This window comes from Hemitrygon akajei, chromosome 12 (genome assembly GCF_048418815.1).
Source record: "Hemitrygon akajei chromosome 12, sHemAka1.3, whole genome shotgun sequence".
Classification (NCBI taxonomy): Eukaryota; Metazoa; Chordata; class Chondrichthyes; order Myliobatiformes; family Dasyatidae; genus Hemitrygon; species Hemitrygon akajei.
The window spans coordinates 22,015,251-22,041,426 of record NC_133135.1 but is presented as its reverse complement, the minus strand read 5'-3'; the positions used below and the strand labels follow the sequence as shown (position 1 = coordinate 22,041,426).

At 42.7% G+C, this 26,176-nt stretch overlaps 1 protein-coding gene across 1 annotated transcript; it reads left to right on the top strand.

The window, feature by feature from the left end:
• Window positions 1–2,567: 2,567 nt before the first annotated feature.
• dnttip2 (deoxynucleotidyltransferase, terminal, interacting protein 2) lies at window positions 2,568–26,176 on the top strand. The gene is made up of 7 exons (XM_073062710.1): window positions 2,568–2,854; window positions 5,630–6,429; window positions 9,368–9,503; window positions 12,132–12,227; window positions 12,352–12,516; window positions 13,744–13,853; window positions 25,829–26,176. Exons 1-7 carry the CDS (start codon window positions 2,717–2,719, stop codon window positions 25,920–25,922), a joined length of 1,539 nt encoding a protein of 512 aa, XP_072918811.1. The 5' UTR covers window positions 2,568–2,716; the 3' UTR covers window positions 25,923–26,176.

Genomic DNA, 26,176 nt, shown 5'->3' with positions numbered 1-26,176 from the left:
CCAATATGCAACACAACCTCTAGCTGTTCCCCCTCCCCTTTGTGAAGTTGTTACCCAGTCTGGCAGTCCTAGTCCTGATGCTCATGTACCTCCTTCCTGACAGTAGTGGGTTAAAGAGATTGAGGGATGGGTTGTAACAATACTTTGGGCCCTTTGTCTGCAACGTTTCCGGTAAATGTCACAGATAATGGGGAGGGAGAGCCCGGTTACTTTTTTGCCCGTTTTTACTATCTTCTGTTGGATCTTGTAGACTGATGCCTTGCATCTTCCTGACCACACGGTGATGCAGCCATAAAGGACACTGTCAAAGATGCTCCTGTAGAAAGTTGTTAGAATGGGGACAGGGAGCCTTGCATGCCTCACTCTCCTCAAAGTAGATGCTGCTGTGCCTTCTTGACTAACGAGGAGGTGTGGGGTCCAGGTTAGATTGTCCATTATGTGCATACCAAGGAACTTTGTGCTCTTTACTCCCTCCACAGCAGAGCCATTGATGTGCAATGGAGAGTGAGCAACAGTCATCTTTTATCTCGTCCACGTTGAGACTCAGATTGCTGTTCTCACAAGCCTCTCTACCTCCTCTCTAGATGCTGATTCATCATTGATGCTGATGAGGCCAACCAGCCTCTGTAGTATCATCAGCGAGCTTGGTGATGCAGTTTGAGCTGAATCTGGCAGTGCAGTCATGAGTCAGCAGCATGGACAGCTAGGGGTGGAGCACACAGCCCTATATTATCTGGCAACTAAGGCCAGTTAAATGAATGACTTGTTAGTTCCAGCTTGTCAATCCGAGTATGATTGTTTTAGATATACTGTATCCTTACTGGGATCATTATTTACTACCATCAATGGCTTTTACCCTATTGGATAAAAGTCTCATTGGGCCTCCTACTCTCTGAATTTTTATTGGGAACCTAACACTTGTCAACTAGTGGAGATAAGGCCCTCTGTTGATTAGGGTCGACAGTGGATGTTGTGTTCTAGCTGCCTATACAAATCAGGGCAGTACGATATGGAGAGCAAACTGTTGCCCAAGCAGCAGACTCCCCCTCTCCAGACAGCTGATGAATCCAATGGAACAGCAGAGACTGATGGAATTTGGCACGACTTGCTAGTCAGCGCTGAACTCAATGTAGGGCCGCCTTTCAGCCTCCATCTCCGGATTTTTCCTCAGGTTTACCCACCGGGCAGAAGAGATTTGAGATCGGAGTTTTCCTTCTTGATGAGCTGCCAACCATGGCTGATGAGCCCCATCTACCCAAAGCGACTGGTTTTAAGGCACCAGTAACCTGCCTTCACCCTGTCTTCTGTCAGTGGAAACAGTTCCACCAGGCTTAGTAGCTAAGCCCAATGTGAAGGTCAGGAGATGAACTTGTTTGTCAGAGGCAATTTGAGATGCACACCATTGGGAGCATTTAATGGACAATGGGAGCTTATCCCCACTACTCCCCCCAGCTATGACAAACTAAAGAAACAGGTACATCAAATAATCTGGGGTGGGGGGGCAGAGGGAGTTGCCAGATGAGGAAAGGATGGGAAAACATTCAGATATCTTTTTCTGGTTTTATTCCTATCAAACTAAGTAATTGGCAAGCCATTTAAACACAGGTGTTCAGAGAGATTTGGATAGATAGATAGATAGATAGATAGATAGATAGATAGATACTTTATTCATTCCCATGGGGAAATTCAACTTTTTTTCCTCATACAAGGAATAAAGTTAACAAATAAAACAAGTGGCCTTCATTGCAAAAGAGCTGGAGTGCAAGAATAACAACGCCTTGCTACAGTTGAGAGATTACACAGGGATTGAAGGATTACACAGGCTGAATACAGTTTTGATCTCAGTGCCCCCTTCCTGGATTAAGTGCACATCCTTTGGATCGCTTAATATTTAAAAATCTTTAATTTGCAAATCCTTCACAACCCTCTTGGAAAGAAAATTTGAAAATATCAAAGCTTTGTATAAATTTCCTTTCACCCGTGTGCTATTCTGGTCAATCCATTAATTTCACACTGATCCCGGGACAGCTTCTTCCACCAGGCCATCAGGCTGATTAATTCACGCTGACACAATTGTATTTCTAAGCTATATTGACTATTGTGTCGTATACCTTACTGTACATACTATTTATTACAAATTACTATAATTTGCACATTGCATTTAGACGGAGATTTTTACTCCTCATGTATGTGAAGTATGTAAGAAATAAAGTGAATTCAATTCAATTTGTCCAGTGTACTGTAACTCCTTTTAAATCATTAGAAATGTAAAACGGTAAAATCTTCCCTACAACGAATGTTAATAGTCTGTTTACAGTGAGAAGGCTATCATGGTGACCTCCAAGTTTACCCTCGGTTGTGAATAATCGCCGACAAAAATAGTTTAATGTATTTCTGCGTGGTGTGCATTTTTGCAGCAAATAAAGAAAAATTAAGAAAGGGCAAAATTTAAACAGCGTAGAACGGAACGCGTCAGACCAATCCACCTGCAGAGGATGAAATACATCAATCATAGTGCTGCAGTATCCTCGGCAGAAAGGACGCAATTTTAACAAGGAAGGTTTACAGCAACGTAATGACACTGATGACTGAAGTTGAGTAAAGTAACGTTTGTGTATGCAAGTGCGATAAATAAAACACCCATCTAGCTTGACGATAAACCTCACTGAGCCGACTTCGCTGCCCACCTCCATAGACGCTGCCTGGGACAAGAGCGATGGCGTGCCCGATTGGCGGTGGCACCAGGCGGAAGTGTCCGAGGGAACCTCTCGATGGGACACCGAGCGGAAGTAGCGTGCAATCGACCAGCGGGATGGTGCAGACGCGGAGTGGCCGGCGGACTCTGACTTCCTTGGTGAGTGCGGGGATGCCCTGGTGTTCCTCTCCGGTGCAGGGCAGGCTGGGGAGGAAGGACCGCATTTAGGTGTTTGCAGGCAGTGCAGCTGGAGCGGGAGGCAGCGAGTGCTCGTGGCCGGCGGCAGAAGGCTTCAGCCTGTCCGCTCCATCTTATCTAAGGACACCCGAAGTGTGGTCACTAGACATGTGTCAGCTTCAAACACGGGGGACCGACCCGAGTGGCAAATTTTTCATGTAGATGGTGGCCAGTCGAGCTGTCAGAAGAAATGGTTGAGGCAGACACAGTAGTATAATTTAAGAAGCACTTAGATAGGTTCATGGAGAAATATAGATTGAACCCAGTAAATTGGAACTAAATGAGTGGGCACCGTCGTCGGCATGGACTGGTTGGACCGAAGGGATTGTATCCCTGCTATGACAACCAGCTCCTGCACACAGGAATGTGCTGGGGTACCCTGACTAGGGTAAGGTATAGGGCAGGATATAGTTCCTCCATTGGTCACGACCATACACTTGTGTACAGTAACAAATAATCTGTTGGAGAATCTCAGCAGTTTGAGGAGCATCTTTTGGGTGGTAAGGAACTATTGACATTTGACTATCTCTGACCTGATGTTAGGTTTCAACCCAGAATGTCTCCCATTCCTTTTCCTCCCACTGACACTGCTTGACCTGCTGAGGGCTTCCAGCAAATTTTTTCTTGCTTCAGATTCCATCTGTAGTCTCTTAAGTCTTGGCTTGTGTACGGCCTGTACATAGAGTGAGTATTTGTAGGGCTGCAGGTATCTTCTGTAGCCAGGGAACTTGGTTTGTGACTGCATTTCAGATTTGTGAACTGTTAGAGCTACAAATTGTTCAAAGGAACACTATCCTGCCTTACCCTGGGGAGGACGGAGGTGGAGCAACTCTCCTGCTCTTCCTTGAAGTAGTGATTTGGAATCTTTTTGTTATCACCTGAAGGAGCAGTTGTGAGGTATAGTTTAATGGTAATGATCTCCAAGACGATAGATGCCCCTCGTTCCTTTCTTTGCACTGCTGTATCGAGTACAATGAGACGCGATGATGGTGACATGAGGACGCAGGTGCTGGGATCTGGAGGAGAGGCGATGCTGGGTACAGTTTGTGGATGATAAGCAGTTGGAATCAGGTGCGGGAAAGAAAGAATTTGGGAAACAGGAGACACAAGGGACTGCAGGTACTGGAATGTCGAGCTGGAGGAATGGTACAGACCTGATGCAGGATTTCAACCCAAAATGACAGTGTACGTACACACACACACACACACTCTCTCCCTCTCCCTCTCCCAACTGATGGAGAAGGGAGGGTTAGTTTGATGTGAGGAAGGTTTATTTTATTGTCAGAGTATACGTGTAGAATACAACTTCGGCATTTGTCTACTCCAGGTAGACACTGAATACAGAAACCCATGGGTCTTGATGAAAGGGAAGACATCAACTCCCCCCTCACCTGCAGCAAAAAACAGCCACAAAAACAATCAGCGATCCTCCTCTCGTAGCAATCCCCGACCCGTTAGTCCAATAATCACATAAATCTCAGAATATGGGAGGCGTCTTTTTGCTGCATATGAGGAGGGCAGCCGCACATATAACAATTACAGCAGGGAAACAGGCCATCTCAGCCCTTCTAATCCGTGCCGAACGCTTACTCTCACCTAGTCCCACCTACCTGCACTCAGCCCATAACCCTCCATTCCTTTCCTGTCCATATACCTATCCAATTTATTTTTTTAATGACAAAATCGAACTTGCCTCTACCACTTCTACTGGAAGCTCGTTCCATACAGCTTCCACTCTGAGTAAAGAAGTTCCCCCTTGTGTTACCCCTAAACTTTTGCCCCTTAATTCTCAACTCATGTCCTCTTGTTTGAATCTCCCCTACTCTCAATGGAAAAAGCCTATCCACGTCAACTCTATCTATCCCTCTCATAATTTTAAATACCTCTATCAAGTCCCCCCTCAACCTTCTACGCTCCAAAGAACTTGGTCCTTCCATAAAGAGTGACTGCCAGCCTGGATGCTAATGGCACCGGTGCAGGGCCGATCGCCAACCACCCCAGCCCGGATCTGAATGCCGCCGCCCATGCGGGCCCGAGCTGTCGCTGACCCCCTCCACGTTCACCTCAATACTTCAACCTTCCTCGCTGCTTCCAGATAGAGTTGTTCATTTCTGGTCTTTTCCACAAGTCAGCTTGTGTTCTTGGGCCTTCCCCCACCCCCAGTGTCTGCTCCCCACAAGGCAGCTCTCTGGACACGGCGCAGTGCTGGATCCTCCGATCGACATTCAAACTATACGTCACAGGCTCCAACGTGCGTGCTAAGGGACCTGAGATTGGAGAATCGGTTGTTTGTGCTGTTGGGTTGAAGATAGCCCATGCAAAATATAAGCTTCTGTTCTCGTTTGCATTTGCCCTCATCCTAGAGTAGAGGAGGCCAAGGACAGACAGGCTGGTGTGGGAATGGAGAGGGGAGTTGAAATGGCATGCAACACTGTGCTTAGGGTAGCCATTGTGGTAAAAAAAAACTCCACCCTCTGCATGAAGAAATTTCTCTCCATTGCATTCCTAAATGACCAATCGTGCCTCACTCTGCTCAGTTCAACAAAGAAGCACAAGAAAAGATGTTTCATGTATGATGCAAAAAAGTTAGTGTTCTCAATAAATTCTCAAAAGAGAGCCAGTGATGGTAGATACTGAAGCTTGCCTTTTTTATTTATTTTTCATCTTCACTGTGTACCCATAATTCTTTATTTTTAGGAAGCAGTGTCTGGGACACCGGTCAGTCAAAGGAAGAGCAGGAGTAGGAGGTCTGAAGCTAAGACAGAAAGCTGTACTGAATCTGAACGCAACAACAAAGCAGGAGAGAAAGAGAAGCACGTTGTTTGGGCTAAATCGCAACCCAGTCCAGTGCGGCCAGCAGAACACCGATTCGATGACATAGAAAGTGAGGCAAAAACTAAGAAGGAAGATTTGACTGAAGTTGAAGGTTTCAAAATTGGTATTGAAAAAATTGAAATAAATCAAGAAGATGAGTCGTCGTCCAGTCCAGTCCAGTCAAAGAAGCTCAGCAAAAAATTGGAATTCGATGATTGTTATATAGAAAGTAATGTAGACACTGAGACCGAGATACATGAAACTGCTGATAAAATAGACCAAAAGACAGATAATCAGGAAAATGAAGGAGGCAGTTTAGTTTGCAAGACTCCTGATGTTATCAGTTTGCAGCTTAGCAGTGATGAAGACCAGAATAGTCCGCGTGATGACAACAGTGACGTAGTATCCAGCAGGGATGCTATTCCTGGAGACTCTGCCATTCCTTCTTTAACAGCAGGAAGTCCTTTGGAAACGGATAGCAACCTGTTTGTGATTGACACACAGCCTGGAATAGATCAAGATAGAACATTTTATTTGGACTCAAGTGGAAAAGAGGATAGTGAGGAAAGTGAAGCAGAAACTGGGGACAGAGGCAAAGAATCAGAAGAAGAGGATGATGATTTTATCGATGAAGAAGAGGATGAAGAGGAAGAAGAGGACATTTTGAACACCAAATCCAGACTGTAAGTATTAGAAAAGATTTAACTATTGGTTAACAGTTACAGAGTAGTGAATTGTGTCAGCATATGTTAATTGTGCTCAGTCTAACCCAGTATCCCTAGTTTTTGCATGCTTCCCCAGAAATGGCCCAGCTGACTCCATCGACACAACAAAAGCATCTAATCTCCATCCATTTCTCTGACTTCCTTGTAACGTGTAATAATGGAAGTGAGAGCGGTGAGGAAATTGCCGGCAGTTTCCTACTGGCCAGAGGTCAGAACGTTTTGGCCAACAAAAAGCACTGAATTAGTTAATATAAAAGACACTGGTCATTGCATGCTAACAAATCACACAGCATGGAAGTGTAGTGACTAGCACAAGCGCTTTACAGTACCAGCAGGGTTCAGGTCCCACTGCTGCCTATGACAGCATGGGTTTCTTCCCACAGTCCAAAGTCGTACTGGACATTGTAAATGGTCCCGTGATTACATTGGCGGATTGCTGGGTGGCATGGCTCTAAGGGCCTATTTGGTGCAGTATGTCAATAAAATAAATTTTTTTTTAAATAATATCATGTCCCATTGAGAAAGTGAGGAGGCATGGGATCCAAGGGGACATTGCTTTGTGGGTCCAGAACTGGCTTGCCCACAGAAGGCAAAGAGTGGTTGTAGGTCGGTGACCAGTGGTGCCTCAGGGATCTGTTCTGGGACCCTTACTCTTCGTGATTTTTTTAAATGACCTGGATGAAGAAGTGGAGGGATGAGTTAGTAAATTTGCTGATGACACAAAGGTTGGGGGTGTTGTGGATAGTGTGGAGGGCTGTCAGAGGTTACAGCGGGACATTGATAGGATGCAGAACTGGGCTGAGAAGTGGCAGATGGAGTTCAACCCAGATAAGTGTGAAGTGTTTCATTTTGGTAGGTCAAATATGATAGCAGAATATAGCATTAATGGTAATGGCAGTGTGGAGGATCAGAGGGATCTTGGGTTGGAGTCTGTAGGACACTCAAAGCTGCTGCGCAGGTTGACTCTGTGGTTAAAAAGGCATACAGTGCATTGGCCTTCAATCGTGGGATTGAGTTTAAGAGCAGAAAGGTAATGTTGTAGCTATTTAGGACCTTGGTCAGACCCCACTTGGAGTACTGTGCTCAATTCTGGTCGCCTCACTACAGGAAGGACGTGGAAACCATAGAAAGGGTGCAGAGGAGATCTACAAGGATGTTGCCTGGATTGGGGAGCATGTCTTATGAGAATAGGTCGAGTAAACTCGGTCTTTTCTCCTTGGAGTGACGGAGGATGAGAGGTGACTTGATAGAGGTGTATAAGATGATGAGAGGCATTGATTGTGTGGATAGTCAGAGGTTTTTTCCCAGGGCTGAAATGGCTAGCACAAGAGGGCACAGTTTTAAGGAGCTTGGAAGTAGGTACAGAGGAGATGTCAGGGGTAAGTTTCTTTTACGCAGAGAGTGGTGAGTGCGTGGAATGGGCTGCCGGCAGCGATGATAGAGGCGGAAATGATAGGGTCTTTTAAGAGACTCCAGGATGGCTACATGGAGCTTAGAAGAATAGAGAGCTATGGGTAAAGCCTAAGGTAGGGGCACGTTCAGCACATTTTGTGGGCTGAAGGGCCTTTATTGTGCTGTAGGTTTTCTATCTTTCTATGTCTATTTGTAATAGACAATTTCCAAAACTAAATGGTCCTTGCAGTAGGTAGATAAAATTTAGAATAAAATGTAGTCTATTTACACTCACCATGAACTGGAAGTTTAGACAAGACTACTTATTTATTCATTCATACGTTTACCTATTTAGATACAGCTCCTTCTGGCCCACCGAACTGCACCACCAAGCAACCCACTGATACTAACCCAAGCCTAATCACAGAACCATTAACCTGCTAACCGGTACGTCTTTGGACTGTTGGAGGAAACCGGAACACCTGGAGGAAAACCACATGCACACAGGCTCCTTACAGAGGATGCTGGAATTGAACTCTTGACAGCCTGAGCTTTAATCATGTTGCTTTAACCTCTACGGTCCAATGATGCCCTATTTCATTGACATATAGTATGGAATAAGCCTTTCCAGCCCTTTGAGCCATACAACCCAGCAATCTCCCAGTTTAATCCTAGCTTAGTCCTAGTAAATTGTCCCATTTTCCTAGTAAATGGGACAATTTACAATGACTACCAAACGGTACGCCTTTGGGCTGTGGGAGTAAACTCACGCAGTCTCGGGGAGAACGTACAAGGTCCTTACAGGTAGTGGCAGATATTGAACCCGGGTCACTGGTACCGTAAAGCGTTGTGCTAACCACTATGCTACCGTGCCACCCCAATTTTGTGTTATTACCAAGATCTTTTACTGTGAATTGAAGAAATGTCATTTAAAAATACCTTACAATCTTTACATTCAAGCGTTGAAAGCAAAATTCAAACCATAAACATCACCTGAAATATATTCATTTTGTCCAAAACCTTGAACTACATCTGTTTACTGAAACTAAGCAGAATTTAGTTCAAAATAACAATTCTGTTTAAACTCAGGTGAAACATATGAGGGAGAAATTTCTGAAATTTCCTTTAGAATAACTCAAAGAATAAAATAATTTAGAAAGATGAAAAGCCTGTTGGCAACTGCAATAACAGCAGACATGTTTCAGTTGGTATTATTGTTTAACTATAAGGATGCAGGAATTGATCAGGGATCACATTTCCATTCTGTTCCCACTAGGGCACCCCCAGTACTTTCAGTGCTATTGGATGTTTGTGAAGGCTGAAAAGTTGAGCAGGGATGTATGATGGCTCACTATGGTCAGGTGACAAAGACAAAGCCTTCAGTATGAATCGAAGCAATGATGCCTTAAACTTTGGTTCCCATTTTAAATGTTATAAAGTTTATAGGTAAAGCTGTGTTGGAAGACTTGTCAAATATTAATGGAACCTTGCTTATATATTCCAGAATAGACTCTTCAACCAGTATTGATACAGGACTAAATCTCAAGGAACTAGGTGGCCTTTACATAAATTTTAATGCTGACAAGCGTACCAATTCAAAAGGCATAAATAAACTTAAGGATCAAAATGAAAAAGATGAGGTAAGATGTTTAGCTGCATTCTGACCTTCTTGTCAATCAATTTGATTGAAAATCATTGGAAATCTGAAATAAAAGCAATGCATGAAACACTCTGAAATACAGGTGGCATCTGTGAGGGAGAAAATAAATCAGATTGATAACCTTCTAGTACAAATGCTATAAATTACAGAGGAGGAGGATGGAGAGAGGTGAGAATGTCTGTGATAGGGTGGAGACTAAAGAGCCTATTAAAGAGGATGTAAGTTGGGCAGCAGGTCAGACAATATCTCTGCAGAGAAGAATTCCATAACTTAAGATAATTCATCATCATGTGCTGTGTTGTATGATGTAGGCAATCATTGTCTCATGACCATGATTGTTTTTGGCAAAGCTTTCTACAGAAGTGGTATGCATAACTGCTTTCTGGGCAGTGTCTTTACAAGATGGGTCATTATCAATGCTCTTCAGAGAGTGCCTGGTATCAGTGGCTGCATAACCAGGATATATATTCCAGCTGCTCGTACGACCACCCATCACCTGCTTCCATAACTTCACGCGACCCAGATCATTTCCTCAAATGAGATAGCAACGAGCAAGCTCTCATACCCGCTCCTCATTGCTTTTTCTCTTGCTCTCCACTCAGTCACAGCTATTGATTGTTCCTTCCATCACTTTCTTTTTTTCTCTCTCTCTATAAGTTAAATCATGTTTGTTCATCAATCTGAAATGTTAACTGGGCGTCACCTTTCCTTCCCCATTATATACCTGAGGTCAAAAGAAATTACATTGCCCCTTTTCCAACTTAAATCAGGCCATAATCATCCCTTGTGCTTGCTGGAGAGGGTCAGCATTTCATCACAGTAGATGTGAGTGGCATTGGGCTGTAGTCATTGAGACAGTTCATCCTGATCTTCCTGAGCACTGGTATGATTGTCAGCTTTTTGAAGTAGGAGGGAACCTCCAACTGCATCACTGAGAGATTGAAGATGTTCTTGAACGCTCCTGCCAGCTGGTTGGCACAGATTTTCAGAGCCCTACCAGGTACACCATCAGGGCCTAACACCTTGAGAGGGTTCACTCTCTTTAAAAAAAAAACAGAGATCGCAGGATCACTGGATGCTGCAGGGATTTACGTAGATGTAGTTTTTATTCTTCCTTTCAAGGTGTGCGCAAAGGTGTTCAGCTCATCTGAGAGTGAACCGTCACTGCCATTCATCGTGTGAGGTTTCACTTTGTCAGAAGTAATGTCCTGCAAACCCTGCCAGAGCTGACGTGCGTGCAGTTCCATCTCTAACCTCAATCAGAATTTCTTTTTCGCTTTTAAGATAGTCTTCCGTCGGTCTTGTATATTTCTGAATCACCAATCTTGAATATTGCAGGTCTAGCCCTTAGCAGACTATGGTCTAATTCATCCACGGCTTTTGAGTTGTAAATGTCTCGTATGTTCTCAAAAACACACGCTTATCCACAGAGATTTTGATGAAGTTGGTGACAACTGTAGCATATTCATTCAGGCTCGAAGCTGAATCACTAAATATTATCCAGTTCACCAACCAAAGCTGTCCTGTAAGCACTCCTCCGGCTCTCTGCCCCCCTTGGCCACTGGTGCTGCCGTCTTTAGTCTCTGCTTATATGCTGAGAGCAGAAGTACAGCCAGGTTCAGAGTTTCCGAAGTGTGGGTGTGGGATGGCACGGTAAGTGTTCTTGATGGTGGTCAAGTATGTTGGCTCCTCCAGTTCCACAGGTGATGATAAGTTAGTGGATCCAGAGGAGGCCACGAGAATGATCCCAGAAATATATGAGGAATATATATATATACAGGCTCTGGGCCTGTACTCACTGGGGTTTAGAAGAATGGGGGGGGCAGGGGATCTTATTGAAACCCATCAAATAATAAAGTGCTAGATAGAGTAGATATGGCAGTTATGTTTCCTGTAGTAAGGGAGTCTAGGACCAGAGAATACAGCCTCAGAATACAAGGACATACCTTTAGAACAGAGATGAAGAGGAATCTCTTTAACCAGATTGTGATGGATCTGTAAAATTCATTGCCACGGACAGCTGTGGAGGTCAAGTCATTGGGTATACTTAAAGTGGAGGTTTAGTAAAACTTGATTAATAAGTGTGTCCAAGTTACAGGGAGAAAGCTGGTGAAGGGGTTGAGAGAGATACTAAGTCAGTCATGGTGGAATGGTAAAGCAGTCTCGATGGGCCGAATGGCCTGGTTCTGCTCTTAGTCTTGTGGTCTATGTTGGTTCCTGCAAAAGCTTTAATTTCTTCTATTAAATGCCTGGAGTGACATTTAATCACTGTAATCTCCTACAGTCTTTTGCCCTTTCTAAGTTTAAATACTTCACACTCTTGGCAAACTTACTTCTGCTTCTAGTCATAACTTGCTCCTCCAACTTTCTTTCCATTTTTACCTTTTCATTCTTTGATTCTCTTTCAGACCTCCTCTGACCAAACTTTTAGCCTCCATTCTAAAATTTTCTGATGTGGTTACTGTCAACTTTTTATTTGTTAATGCCTTAAGATCTTTTTGCCTTGGTAAAGGTGCTTTATGATGCACTTGGTCACAGTGTAGAATTTGAACAAGTAACAGTGGTTTCTGTTTGAAGATTTTTGTAATTTGCTCTTTCTGTTCCTTAGCTATTAAAAAATAGCATTCTGACACCAGAGTTTGAAAAACAAGATAATGTTCCATCTCTAAAGGTGTCCGAACGCCAACTGAAAAAACAGCGCAGGGTAAGTCGGAGATGACGGCATTCTACTTGCATGGTATTTAAAAACAAGACTCAAAGTAAAATAGTTCCTTTGGATATTCAGTTTTTTAATAGCATCCTATTATTGATCATTTTTCCACATTTAGAAAGAACGTGCAAAGACCGCAGGGGACAGTTGGTATAACATGAAAGCTCCTGATTTAACAGATGAATTGAAGATGGATCTACAGGTCTTAAAAATGAGGGCTGCCATTGACCCTAAACGCTTCTACAAGAAGAATGACAGAGATGGCTTCCCTAAGTATTTCCAGGTATGATTACAGTAGATGAGCTGTGTTGTATAACAATAATGCTTTGTTTAGGTAATAACATATAACAGTTTGTTGGCACACTGGACAGAAGCCGCCAATATCTGCATATTGGTAGTATTTCAACTTGTAATTTAGTAGTACTTCTCTGACTCAGATTTCCTCCAGTGAGACACTGGGAACTCCATCACCTAATGGCTCATGCCTGGTATTGTTCTGCTGACTGTCATAATTTAACACAACATGATAGACGCAGAAGTGGAGCTTTGGGTCGTTGCAAAGAAATTACCTTAAATCCTAAGTCTTTATCTACCTGAAAGCTGGAAACAGAAGATGATTTGAAAGCATGATGGATGCCGAGTCCACAGTTACCCACAAATGCATTATGATTGGGATAATAACCGTTCTCTCCATTTGATAAGAGATTGACTTGAGAGAGTATGCTGTTCCTAAATAGGCTTACATTGTAGGAAGAACTTCAAACCAGTTTTCAAGTTTCCAGTTTCCAGGCATTCTGCCTAGACTAGAAAAATCTCTTTGGAATAGAGTTGAAGTATTGGCTTTGAATTAATAGAGTTGAACTAAATTAGATTGTCCCACATTGGGATTCTCAGAAAATTTACCTGGTTTGGATAATTGATGTGAGTAATGTTGTTCATGGTTTCATTCTCCTTGTAACTGCTTATTGATTACTCTGGGTTTGATGCCAATTTGTTAAAAAAGACACGTTGGGCTCTTTCCATTACTTCTCATGGAAACAGATCTCATGGTGTAGGGGTGCACCTTCTTCATTTTTGTTCCTGAAGCTGCTTCTTCATTTTTGACTTAATGAAATAATACTCTCTTCATTGACACCTCCCCTAAGGAAATAATGTTTCTTCTCTCGCTCTATCAAATCCCTGAAGCACTTGAGTCTCTTAAACGTCATACTTTCAGCTGGTCATTAGCACCAGCCCGCAGGTTCGGCTTATCAGCATTTAGTCCAATTGCCAATTTGTAAACAGCAATGTGAAATGTTTTTCCTTTGGCAAAACTAAGACAAATCAAAAATATTTTGTATTTTAGGAAAAATTCGCCACTAATACAGTAATTGAAATACAGTATGTTTATTAATACTTTGGAATCTAACATTGTTAAACTATGAATTCATCCAATGATATGTGCTTCAACAGTTTGTTTGGAATGTATCATGATTGTTACAATGTGTAACCACTCATAAATCTTTTATAGATTGGTGAAGTTCTGGACAATCCAGCAGATTTCTATCATTCTCGATTACCTAAGAAGCAAAGAAAGCAGACAATGGTGGAGGAGCTGCTGGCAGATGCAAAATTCCGACGGTATGCCTTTCCATATGTATAGGAACAGAAGAAAGTCTCCTGATCTGTGTGTCTGCACCACTGAATTTTCCTTTAGTCACTTCTCCTTAGTTAACAAAGCTACCAATTAAAACGTTTAAACCTTCAATTAAACAAGCATTCAGAGTTTATGTGAGGGATGGCATTTAAGATTTCCAAAACTCGTTGTGTAGAAAAAAACACTTTTTGATAGAGTTTCTCAGTATCAGATGCCACTGAATCTTGTAAATCATTTAATTTTTTTAAAATTACGCTCTTTTTAAGTTGAAGTAACTGTAAGTCCAGGCTTATCAAAAATCCTTTTAATTGAACTCCTTTTGGCTGTATCGTTGTGATTATTTTTGCTATACTCCTTTGGTGGACAATGATATCTTTACTGAGTTGTGCTCAGAACTGAAGGCATTGCTACTTCACTTCTGAATTCCATGACAAAGAGGTAAACATTTCATCTGTCCTTTCTGGACACCATTTGCTGTATCTATGCACTAGCTTTTAGTCATTTGTGTACTGTATATCCAGATCTAATTTTTCACCTTAGAAACATAGAAAATAGGTGCAGGAGTAGGCCATTCGGCCCTTCGAGCCTGCACCGCCATTCAGTATGATCATGGCTGATCATCCAACTCAGAACCCTGTACCTGCCTTCTCTCCATATCCCCTGATCCCTTTAGCCACAAGGGCCATATCTAACTTCCTCTTAAATATAGCCAATGAATTGGCCTCAAGTGTTTTCTGTGGCAGAGAATTCCACAGATTCACCACTCTGTGTGAAGAAGTTTTTCCTCACCTCGGTCCTAAAAGGCTTCCCCTTTATCCTTAAACTGTGAACCCTCGTTCTGGACTTCCCCAACATCGGAAACAATCTTCCTGCATCTAGCCTGTCCAATCCCTTTAGAATTTTATACGTTTCAATAAGATCCCCCCTCAATCTTCTAAATTCCAGTGAGTATAAGCCTAGTCGATCCAGTCTTTCTTCATATGAAAGTCCTGCCATCCCAGGAATCAATCTGGTGAACCTTCTCTGTACTCCCTCTATGGCAAGAAAGTCTTTCCTCAGATTAGGGGACCAAAACTGCACAGAATACTCTAGGTGCGGTCTCACCAAGGCCTTGTACAACTGCAGTAGAACCTCCCTGCTCCTGTGCTCAAATCCTTTTGCTATGAATGCCAACATACCATTTGCCTTTTTCACTGCCTGCTGTACCTGCATGCCCACCTTCAATGACTGGTGTACAATGACACCCAGGTCTCGTTGCATCTCCCCTTTTCCTAATCGGCCACCGTTTAGATAATAATCTGTTTTCCTGTTCTTGCAACCAAAGTGGATAACCTCACATTTATCCACATTAAATTGCATCTGCCATGAATTTGCCCACTCACCTAACCTATCCAATTCACCCTGCAGCCTCTTAGCATCCTCCTCACAGCTAACACCGCCACCCAGCTTCGTGTCATCCGCAAACTTGGAGATGCTGCTTTAATTCCCTCGTCTAAATCATTAATATATATTGTAAACAACTGGGGTCCCAGCACTGAGCCTTGCGGTACCCCACTAGTCACTGCCTGCCATTCTGAAAAGGTCCCGTTTACTCCCACTCTTTGCTTCCTGTCTGCCAACCAATTCTCTATCCACATCAATACCATACCCCCAATACTGTGTGCTTTAAGTTTGCACACTAATCTCCTGTGTGGGACCTTGTCAAAAGCCTTTTGAAAATCTAAATTTACCACATCCACTGGCTCTCCCCTATCCACTCTACTAGTTACACCTTCAAAAAATTCTATAAGATTCGTCAGACATGATTTTCCTTTCACAAATCCATGCTGACTTTGTCTGATGATTTCACCTCTTTCCAAATGTGCTGTTATCACATCTTTGATAACCGACTCTAGCATTTTCCCCACCACCGATGTCAGGCTAACCGGTCTATAATTCCCCGGTTTCTCTCTCCCTCCTTTTTTAAAAAGTGGGGTTACATTAGCCACCCTCCAATCCTCAGGAACTAATCCAGAATCTAAAGAGTTTTGAAAAATTATCACTAATGCATCCACTATTTCTTGGGCTACTTCCTTAAGCATTCTGGGATGCAGACCGTCTGGCCCTGGGGATTTATCTGCTTTTAATCCCTTCAATTTACCTAACACCACTTCCCTACTAACATGTATTTCCCTCAGTTCCTCCATCTCACTAGACCCTCGGTTCCCTACTATTTCCGGAAGATTATTCATGTCCTCCTTAGTGAAGACAGAACCAAAATAGTTACTCAATTGCTCTGCCATGTCCTTGTTCCCTGTGATCAATTCACCTGTTTCTGTCTGTAAGGAACCTACATTTATCTTGACCAATCTTTTTCTTTTCACATATCTATAAAAGCTTTTACAGTCAGTTTTTATGTTCCCTGCCAGCTTTCTCTCATAATCTTTTTTCCCTTTCCTAATTAAGCCCTTTGTCCTCCTGTGCTGGTCTCTGAATTTCTCCCAGTCCTCAGGTGTGCTGCTTTTTTTTTTGCTAATTTATATGTTTCTTCTTTGGACTTGATACTATCCCTAATTTCCCTTGTCAGCCACGGGTGCACTACCTTCCCTGGTCAGGCAGCATCTATGGAAATGAAGAAACAGTCAGCATTTCAGGCCGAGACCCTTTATTCGGACAGTACCAAAGCCTGAACTCTCACACCACCAGTTACAAGAATAGCCACTTCTCTTCAACCATTCAGTTCCTGATCAAACCTACACAACCTTAATCCTACCTTATCAAGGGGCCTCAACACTCAATGACTTTGACCACTTTGCACTAAAATGGGTTTCACTCTTTTTGTTCTATTTGACTTCTTTCTTTTAAAACTTGTTTGTGATTAAATATTTCTTATGAATGTCGCTTCTCTGATGTCGCGCGCCTGTGATGTTGCTGTAAGTAAGTTTTCCACTGCGCCAGCACAAAATGTACTTGTGCATTCTCCACAATCTCACCATTCACACCATCGGGGAGAATGCTACACAACACCCTTGCGAGGACCACCTGACTCAAAATAGTTACTGAGGCTGAATAACACCTCCATCCACTAACCAACACCTCCACACCCTCGACCACCACTACTTTGTCATTTCCTGTCAGTCACCTTCTGCACAGACTCTCACCCCTGTGCTTCATATCACTTTATGGACCTGTAATCATCTATGGATTTAAGCTATCTTATATATTTATATTTATTGTGTTTTTATTATTACTGTATTCTTCTTCTTATTGTGTTTAGTTTTGTGCTGCATCAGATCCAGAGTAACAGTTATTTCATTCTCCTTTATACTTGTGTACTGTAAATGATATTAACAATCTTGAATATACCTCATCCTACATAACCCTCCATTTATCCATTATCCATGTCCCAGCCTAAGAGTTTCTTAAATGACTCTGATGTATCTGCTTCTACCACTACCCCTGGTTCTACACATCCACCACTTTGGTTTATTTGGTGGATGGCTAACTATTAATGCCAACTAATGCATAAGCTTCTAAAGATAAATTTTAAGGTGACTAAGTCATCTCACAATGTATTGATTAATATTGGTAAATTGGTTAATTATTGTCATGTGTACCAAGGTCCCCTCTAACCTTCTTGCTCCTCACCTTAAACCTATGGCCCATTGTTGTTAGACACCGGTCACGGGGAAAAGTAAATTGAATTGAGTAAATTGGTAAATTGTTTTATTATTATTACATGTACTGAGGTAGAGTCAAAATTTTGTTTTGCGTACTATCCATACAGATCAACTCATTACATCAGTGCTTTGAGGTAGTACAAGGGAAAACAACAAGAGAACGAGCACCATGGTGGTGACACTGTTACAGCTCAGGGCATCGGAGTTTGGAGTTCAATTCTGACCTTGTCTGTAGGAGTTTGCACATTTTCCCTGTGACCAAAGTACGTTTCCTCCGGGTGCTCCAGTTTCCTCCCACAGGCCAAAATGTACTGTTTATTAGGTTACGTGGTCATTGTAAATTGTCCTGTGATTAGGCTAGGGTGGATTGCCGGGTGGTAGGGCTCGTGGGATTGGAGTGGAGGGGCCTGTTCCATGCTGCAACTCTGCTGCAAAAAATGAGTACAGAGTGAAGCATTACAGTTACAGAGACAGTGCAGTGCAGACAGACAAGAAGATGCAAAGCCATAACAAGGTAGATTGTGAAGTCAAGAGTCCATCTTATTGCACTATGGCTCTATTCAGTAGCCTTATAACAGTGGGATGGACTCTTATTTATACTAGATGGTGTGCAGAGTAAATTAATAAATCCCTGCATGAGCCCCTTTTATGTTATCACTGGCACCAGCCTACTCACCATCAAGGACGTATATAGAGAAAGATGCCAGAAAAAGGCCAGTGACATCATGAAGGATCCCACCCTCCCTACGTCCCACTCCCATCAGGGAGGAGGCTACGTTGAATCCATGCCAGGACCACCAGACTACCTTCCCTGGTTTATTCTGTTGCCAAACTGGGATGAACAATTGTTGTAGTTCATCCATGCGATCTTTAAATGCTTGCCATTGCATATCCACCGTCAACCCTTTAAGTATCATTTGCCAGTCTATCTTAGCTAATTCACATCTCATACCTTCAAAGTTACCCTTCTTTAAGTTCAGAACCTTTGTTTCTGAATTAACAATGTCACTCTCTATCTTAATGAAGAATTCCACCATATTATGGTCACTCTTACCGAACTAAATTTCTAAGGAAATTAAGATTGCTCCATTTTGATCTTTAGTATGTTTCAGTGAGTCAGTCTCCTACAGCAATGTGTTACCTACTTACCTATATAGAAAGTCGAACTTTCAGGGATCAACACTAGAGCCACTCCTCAAAATATATGTTCACAAATTTGACTTTGAGAATCAAAAACATAATTTCAAAACTTTTCAGATAACAGAGTGGAGAGAAGAGTGTATAATTAGTATAGATGAGAATATAATCATCTTCAGGAAGACAATAGCCTTGCAGAATAGGCACATATTGACAGTTGAATTTCAACAAAAATCAAGTGGGCAAATCTGTCATTTTAAAATGAACAAGATTGCCACTCTTAATTATCTGCAACCTGTTTGATAATTAGCCTAACAAGGAAACAATTTATTTTTGTTCTTATATAGAACTGAGCAACAAAGAAATGAAGCCCTCATTAATGCTGAGGAGCTTACTGAAACTTTCAAACGGTACAAGGAAAAGACTGCTGAAAAAATTACTAAGACAAGGAGGGCATTCATCCACCTTGTTACGAATGCTCCTTGCGTTGACACACAAAGCCTTCAGGCTTGTTTTTACAACACTCTTAGCCCTTATACAATTATGTTGAAAAGTGGCTCTTTTTGCTTTTTGCCCTGGATTTGCCTGCCTGCCACTTTTACTTTTCACCTTACTACTTTTCACTTCTACCCTCATTTTACACCCCTCTGTCTCTCTGCACTTGTTCCCATCCCCCTGCCACATTAGTTTAAAGCCTCCTGAACAGCAGTAGCAAACGCTCCCCCTAGAACATTGGTTCCAGTCCAGCCCAGGTGCAGACCGTCCTGTTTATACCGGTCCCACCTCCCCCAGAACTGGTTCCAATGCCCCAGAAATTTGAATCCCTCCCCCTTGCACCATTTTTCAAGCCAAGTATTCATCTGAAATATCCTCCTATTTCTACTCTGACTAGCACGTGCCACTGGTAGTAATCCAGAGATGATTACCTTTGCAGTCCTACTTTTTAGTTTATCTCCTAAATCCCTAAATTCACCTTGTAGGACCTCATCCCGTTTTTTACCTATATTGTTGGTACCTATGTGCACCACGACCACTGGCTGTTCACCCTCCCATTCCAGAATGTCCTGCAGCCGCTCAGAGACATCCTTGACCCTTGCACCAGGGAGGCAACATACCATCCTGGAGTCTCGTTTGCGGCTGTAGAAACGCCTATCTATTCCCCTTACAATCGAATCCCCTATCACTATAGCTCTCCCACTCCTTTTCCTTCCCTCCTGTGCCGCAGAGCCACCCATGGTGCCATGAACTCGGCTGCTGCTGCCTTCCCCTCATGAGACATCTCCCCCAACAGTATCCAAAACAGTATATCTGTTTAGGAGGGAGATGACCTCAAGGGACTCCTGCCATACCTGCCTACTGCTACGCTGTCTAGTGGACACCCCTTCCCTTTCTGCCTGTGTAGCCTTTACCTGCGGTGTGGCTAACTCACTGAACGTGCTATTCACGACTTTATCAGCATCGCGGATGCTCCAGTGTGAATCCAATCGCAGCTCCAGACGCTCAGTGCGGTCTGCCAGAAGCTGCAGTTGGACACACTTCCTGCACACATAAGAAACAATTTCAATTGAATATAAGAGCGGGGATGTGATGCTGAGGCTTTATGAGGCACTGATGACACCTCACCTTGAGTATTGTGAACAGTTTTGGGCTCCTCATCCAAGGAAAGATGTGCTGGCATTGGAGAGGGTTCAGAGGAGGTTCACAACAATGATTCAGGGAATGAAATGGTTTATACCTGGTTTATAAATGGTTTATATCCTTGAAGAAACAATTTCAATTTATCTTTCTTGACCTGTAAATGGAACTTCCCTTTTCACTGTTTTACCCACACCCCATTATTTGTCTGTATTCCTTGGTGATCACATGCTCTTAATGTACTGCACCTCACATCTTAATGTCAACACTGCCTATAATAACAATCACTGTGGGTAGGAGTTAAATTTACTCTCTGGAGTGACATCCTAGGGAGTAACTTGACTCCTACTTTCAATCTCATTCCTTCCAACTCTAAGGAACCCATGTTTCAGGATTTAGTGTTCTATTTACTTTCACCCATCTGTCCAGTGGAACCTCATTAGTTGCTTTTAGTCATCCCTATACACAATGTTCATAAACAATTCATGATTGAATTGATAATTGCTCCTGATTTTATTTCCTAATAATAAAGTCCAGCTATAACAATCATTTTGGATGCAGGAATTAAAAATACCTTTAAGGTTTTACCATAGGACCATACAACATAGGAGTAGAATTAAGCCATTTGGCCCATTGAGTCAGCTCCACCATTCAATCATGGCTGATCCTTTTTTGTCCCCCCACCTCAATCCACACTCCAAACTTTTCCCCGTAACCTCTGATGCTGTAACCAATCAAGCTGTGCCTTAATCACACCCAATGACCTGGCCTCCACAGCTGCCTGTGGTAATAAATTCCACAAGTTCTCCACCCTCTGGCTAAAGAAATTTCTCTGCATCTCTGTTTTAAATAGATGTCCCTCTATCCTGATGCTGTGCCCTTTTGTTGTAGACTTCCCCACCACGAGAAACATTCTTTCCACATCTACTCTGTCTAGGCCTTTCAACATTCGAAAGGTTTCAATAAGATTCCCCCTCATTCTTCTAAATTCCAGCAAGTACAGACCCAGAGCCATCAAACGTTCCTTGTATGATAATCATTTCATTCCCTGAATCATTGTTGTGAACCTCCTCTGAACCCTCTCCAATGCCAGCACATCTTTCCTTGGATGAGGAGCCCAAAACTGTTCACAATACTCAAGGTGAGGTCTCATCAGTGCCTCATAAAACCTCAGCATCACATCCCCGCTCTTATATGCTAGACCTCTTGAAGTAAATGCTAACATTGCATTTGCCTTCCTCACCACCGACTCAAACTGCAAGTTAACCTTTAGAGTGTTCTGCACAAGGACTATCAAGTCCTTTTGCATCTCAGGTTTTTTGAATTTTCTCCCCATTTACAAAATAGTCTGTAGTCTGCACATTAATTTCTACTACCAAAGTGCATAACCCTGCATTTTCCAACATTGTATTTCACTTGCCACTTTCTTGCCCATTCTCCTAATCTGTCTAAGTCCTTCTGCAGCCTCCCTGTTTCTTCAACACTAGCTGCCCCTCCACCAATCTTTGTATCATCTCAAACTTGGCAACAAAGCCATTGATTCCATCATCTAAATCATTGATATACAGCATAAAAAGAAGCGGTCCCAACACCGACCCCTGTGGAACACCACTAGTCACCAGCAGCCAACCAGAAAAGAATCCTTTTATTCCCACTTGTTGCCTCCTACCAATCAGTCAATGCTCTAACCATGCCAGTAACATTCCTTAATACCAAGGGCTCTTAACTTGGTAAGCAGCCTCATGTGTGGCACCTTGTCAAGGGCCTTCTGAAATTCTGAATATACAATATCCACTGCATCCCCTTTATCCTACTTGCAATCTCTTCAAAGAATTCCAACCGATTTGTCAGGCAAGATTTTCCCTTAAGGAAACCATGCTGACTTTGTCCTTATCTTGTCCTGTGTCACCTCAATAACCTCATCCTTAACAATTGACTCCAACGTCTTCCCAACCACTGAGGTCAGGCTAACTGGTCTATAATTTCCTTTCTGCTGCTTTCCTCCTTTCTTAAAGAGTGGAGTGACATTTGCAATTTTCCAGACCTCTGGCACCATGCTAGGGTCCAGTGATTTTTGAAAGATCATTACTAATGCCTCCACAATCTCTACCGCTACCTCTTTATGAACCCTAGGGTGCAGTTTATCTGGTAGAGGCGACTTAAGTACCTTTAGGTCTTTCACCTTTTTGAGCACCTTCTTCCTTGTAATAGTAACTGCACTCACTTCTCTTCCCTCATTTAGGATGCAAAATACTCATTTAGTTCATCTGCCATCTCTGTGCCCCAATTATTATTTCTCCGGCCTCATTTTCTAGTAGTCCTATATCCACTCTTATCTCTCTTTTATGTCTTACATATTTGAAAAAGCTTTTACTATCCACTTTGATATTGTTTGCTAGCCTGTTTTCATGTTTCATCTTTTCCCTCCTAATGAATCTTTTAGTTGCTCTGTAGGTTTTTAAAAGCTTCCCAATCCTCTATCTTCCCACTAATTTTTGTTTTGTTGTATGCCCTCTCTTTTGCTTTTACATTAGCTTTGACTTTCCTTGTCAGCCATGGTTGTACTATTTTGCTATTTGAGTATTTATTCCTTTTTGGAATACATCCTATCATGCACCTTCCTCATTTTCTCCAGAAAATGCTGCTCTGTTGTCATTCGTGCCAGCAGCTCCTTCCAATTTACTTTGGCCAGCTCCTCTCTCATACCACTGCAATTTCCTTTATTCTACTGAAATACTGCTACATTAGACTTTACTTTCTCCCCATCAAATTTCAAGTAAGACTGCTCTTAAAAAACTATCCCGTAGGCATTCAACAAAACTCTTCTCTCTTGAGGTCCCTTACCGACCTAATTTTCCCAATTGATGTGCAGGTTAAAATCTCCCATGACTATCATAACATTGCCCTTTTGACACACCTTTTCTACTTCCTTTTGTAATCTGTGCTGCACATCCCAGCTACTGATGGGAGGCCTGTATATAACAGCCATCAGGTTCCTTTTACCCTTGCAGTTTCTTAACTCAACCCACAAGGAATCAACATCTTCCGATCCTATGTCACATCTTTCTCCTGATTTGATGCCATGCTTTACCAGCAGAGCCACGCCACCCCTTTGCCCACCCTTCCTATCCCTCTGATACAATGTATAACTCTGGACATTCAGCTTCCAACTACAACCATCCTCCAGCCACGATTCAGTGACAGCCACAAGATCATACCTGACAATCTGTAATAGCGCAGCAAGATCATCCACCTTATTTCTTTACTCTGTGCATTGAGATGTAACACTTTGAGTACATTTGCTACCCTTTTTAATTCTGCATCCCTAATCCACTGATCCTTACCCTGCTGGCTTCAATTTTGACCTGTCATTTGCCTGCACTTCCGAACAGTCTGACTGCACGCCATCTTTGTTTTTTTTATCATCCGTCCTATCCCGCGTCCCTTCACTCTAGTTCCCACCCCCCCCCCCCTGACAAATTAGTTTAAACCCTCCCCATCACCTCTAACAAACCTGCCCACAAGCATATTGGTCCCTCTACGGTTCAGGTGCAAGCTGTCACTTTTGTATAGGTCATACCTCCCCAATGAACCAAGACCCTGAAGCCCTGCCCCCTGCACCAGCTTCTCAGCCGTGCATTCATCTGCACAGGCAGCAATCACTCCCCTGGAGGTCCTGCTTCTTAGCTTTCTACCTAGTTCTCTAAATTCTATTTTCAGGACCTCTTTATTTTCCTTCCTATTTCAATATGTACCAAGACATCTACCTGCTCTCCCTCCCTCTCCAAAGTGCTGTGGATGTGATCCCAGATCTTCTTGACGCTGGCACCTGGGAGGCAACATACCATTCAGGTGTCCCTTTCATGGCCACAGAATCTCCTGTCTGTTCCCCTGACTATTGAATCCCCTATCACTACCACCCCCCTCTTCTCCCTCTTTCCCTTTTGCACCACAGACCCATACTCAGTGCCAGTAACCTAGTCATGGGTGCTCTGCACTAACTGCCTATTCACATTTCCATTTCTCCTGACAGTCACACAGCTAGTCGCCTCCTGCAATTTAGGGGTGACTATAATTGATGATCTCCTGTACAAGTCAAAAGTCATCCAGCTGCTGCTTCAGATCCCTAACACGGTCTTCAAGGAGCTGCAGCTGGATGCACTTCACGCAGATGTGGTTCCCTGGGAGACTCAGTCTCCCAGGATCCAACATCCAGCATGAAGAACACACAACAGCCATTTACTACACTAGGTACAGTAAGAGAGAAAAAGAAAAGGGATCTTTGGCAGAAGCTTACCCAGAGGCAACACCTCTTCCGAGCCAAAGCCTCCTTTGAGCCAAGGCCTAACACTCCTACTCTCACCACTGGCCTACTCCCAACAATAGCTTGTCCCTTCTGTACTTTTAAACGAGCATCACTGACCTGTGAGAAACCTCGTTGCTGTGGCCTGCTCCTGCCGCTGATTGGGACGCCAGAATGAGCCTGAATGCCCACAAAGTTTTCCTATTAAAGAGGAAACACGAGGAAATCTGCAGATGCTGGAAATTCAAACAACACAAACAAAATGCTGGTAGAACATAGCAGGCTAGGCAGCATCTATAGGGAGAAGCGATGTTGACGTTTCGGGCCGAGACCCTTCATCAGGACTAACCAAAAGGAAAGATAGTACTATCTTTCCTTTCGGTTAGTCCTATTAAAGAGGCTTTTTTTTACTGCAGTTTAAGCTTATTTTGATATTCCCCATGTTTTATTTGAGGATTGTAATGTTTCATAAAACCATAAAACATAGCAGAATTAGATCATTCAGCCCATTGAGTCTGCTCTGCCTTTCCATCATGGTTGATTTGTTATCCCCCTCAGCTCCATTTTCCTGCCTTCTCTCTATAACCTGTGACACCCTTACTAATCAAGAACCTATCGATCTCCACTTTAAATATACACAATGACTTGGCCTCCACAGCAATGAGTTCTGCTGATTCACCACCCTCTGGCTAAAGAAATTCCTCCTCATCTCTGTTCTAAAGGAATGTCCTTCTCTTGAGGCTGTGCCCTCAGGTCCTAGGCTCCCCCACTGTAGGAAACATCCTCTTCATGCCCACACTATCTAGCTTTTCAATATGCGATAGGTTTCATTGAGATTCCCCCCTCATTCTCCAATGTGTACAGGCCCAGAGCCATCAAATGCTCCTTGTACATCAACCTTGCATTAAATTTCAGGTACAGTTGACACCTTGTGCAAATGATTCCACTTCCCAGACATTGCCTTCTCTGAATCCTGCTGAACAACAGTATTTTCTGTACTTTCCAGGCACCAGACTGGGAACCTGCAAGAGTTTACAACTCTGCTTAAATACTGTCACATGAGATTGGCTTTGATCTGGTTTTTTAGCAACATGAAGTTAAACTGAAAATGTTCATTTGCTGATACAGGTTTTGAGAGAATCGTATTTGAGTAAGCTCAAGCGGTTGTGGCACTGATGTACGATAAGGAAAGATTCTGTTAAATTGATTTGTTTGTTCTTTCCAGGTACAACAAGAGAAAATACCAACAGATCATGACAGAAAGGGCAGCGCTTGCAGCAGGCAAAAAGCACCATAAGAAGAAGAAATTTAAAAAATAAAACCTGAAGAAAAACATGCCTAATTCTCAATATATTTTCATAACCAATAATACATTAAAAGTTTATAAAAATGACTGTGCTACCAACTCCTATTTCCTCCCCATTTATAAAAGCAAACTAGCTAAGTTAGCTACAGGCAATTTTAGAAATAAAAGAACTGTTCAGCAGTGCTGAAATACGTATCATGAATTAATTTCCAGCCTCGAGATGATGTAATGTCAAAAGTGATAAAGAAACTTCACAAGTCCTACTTA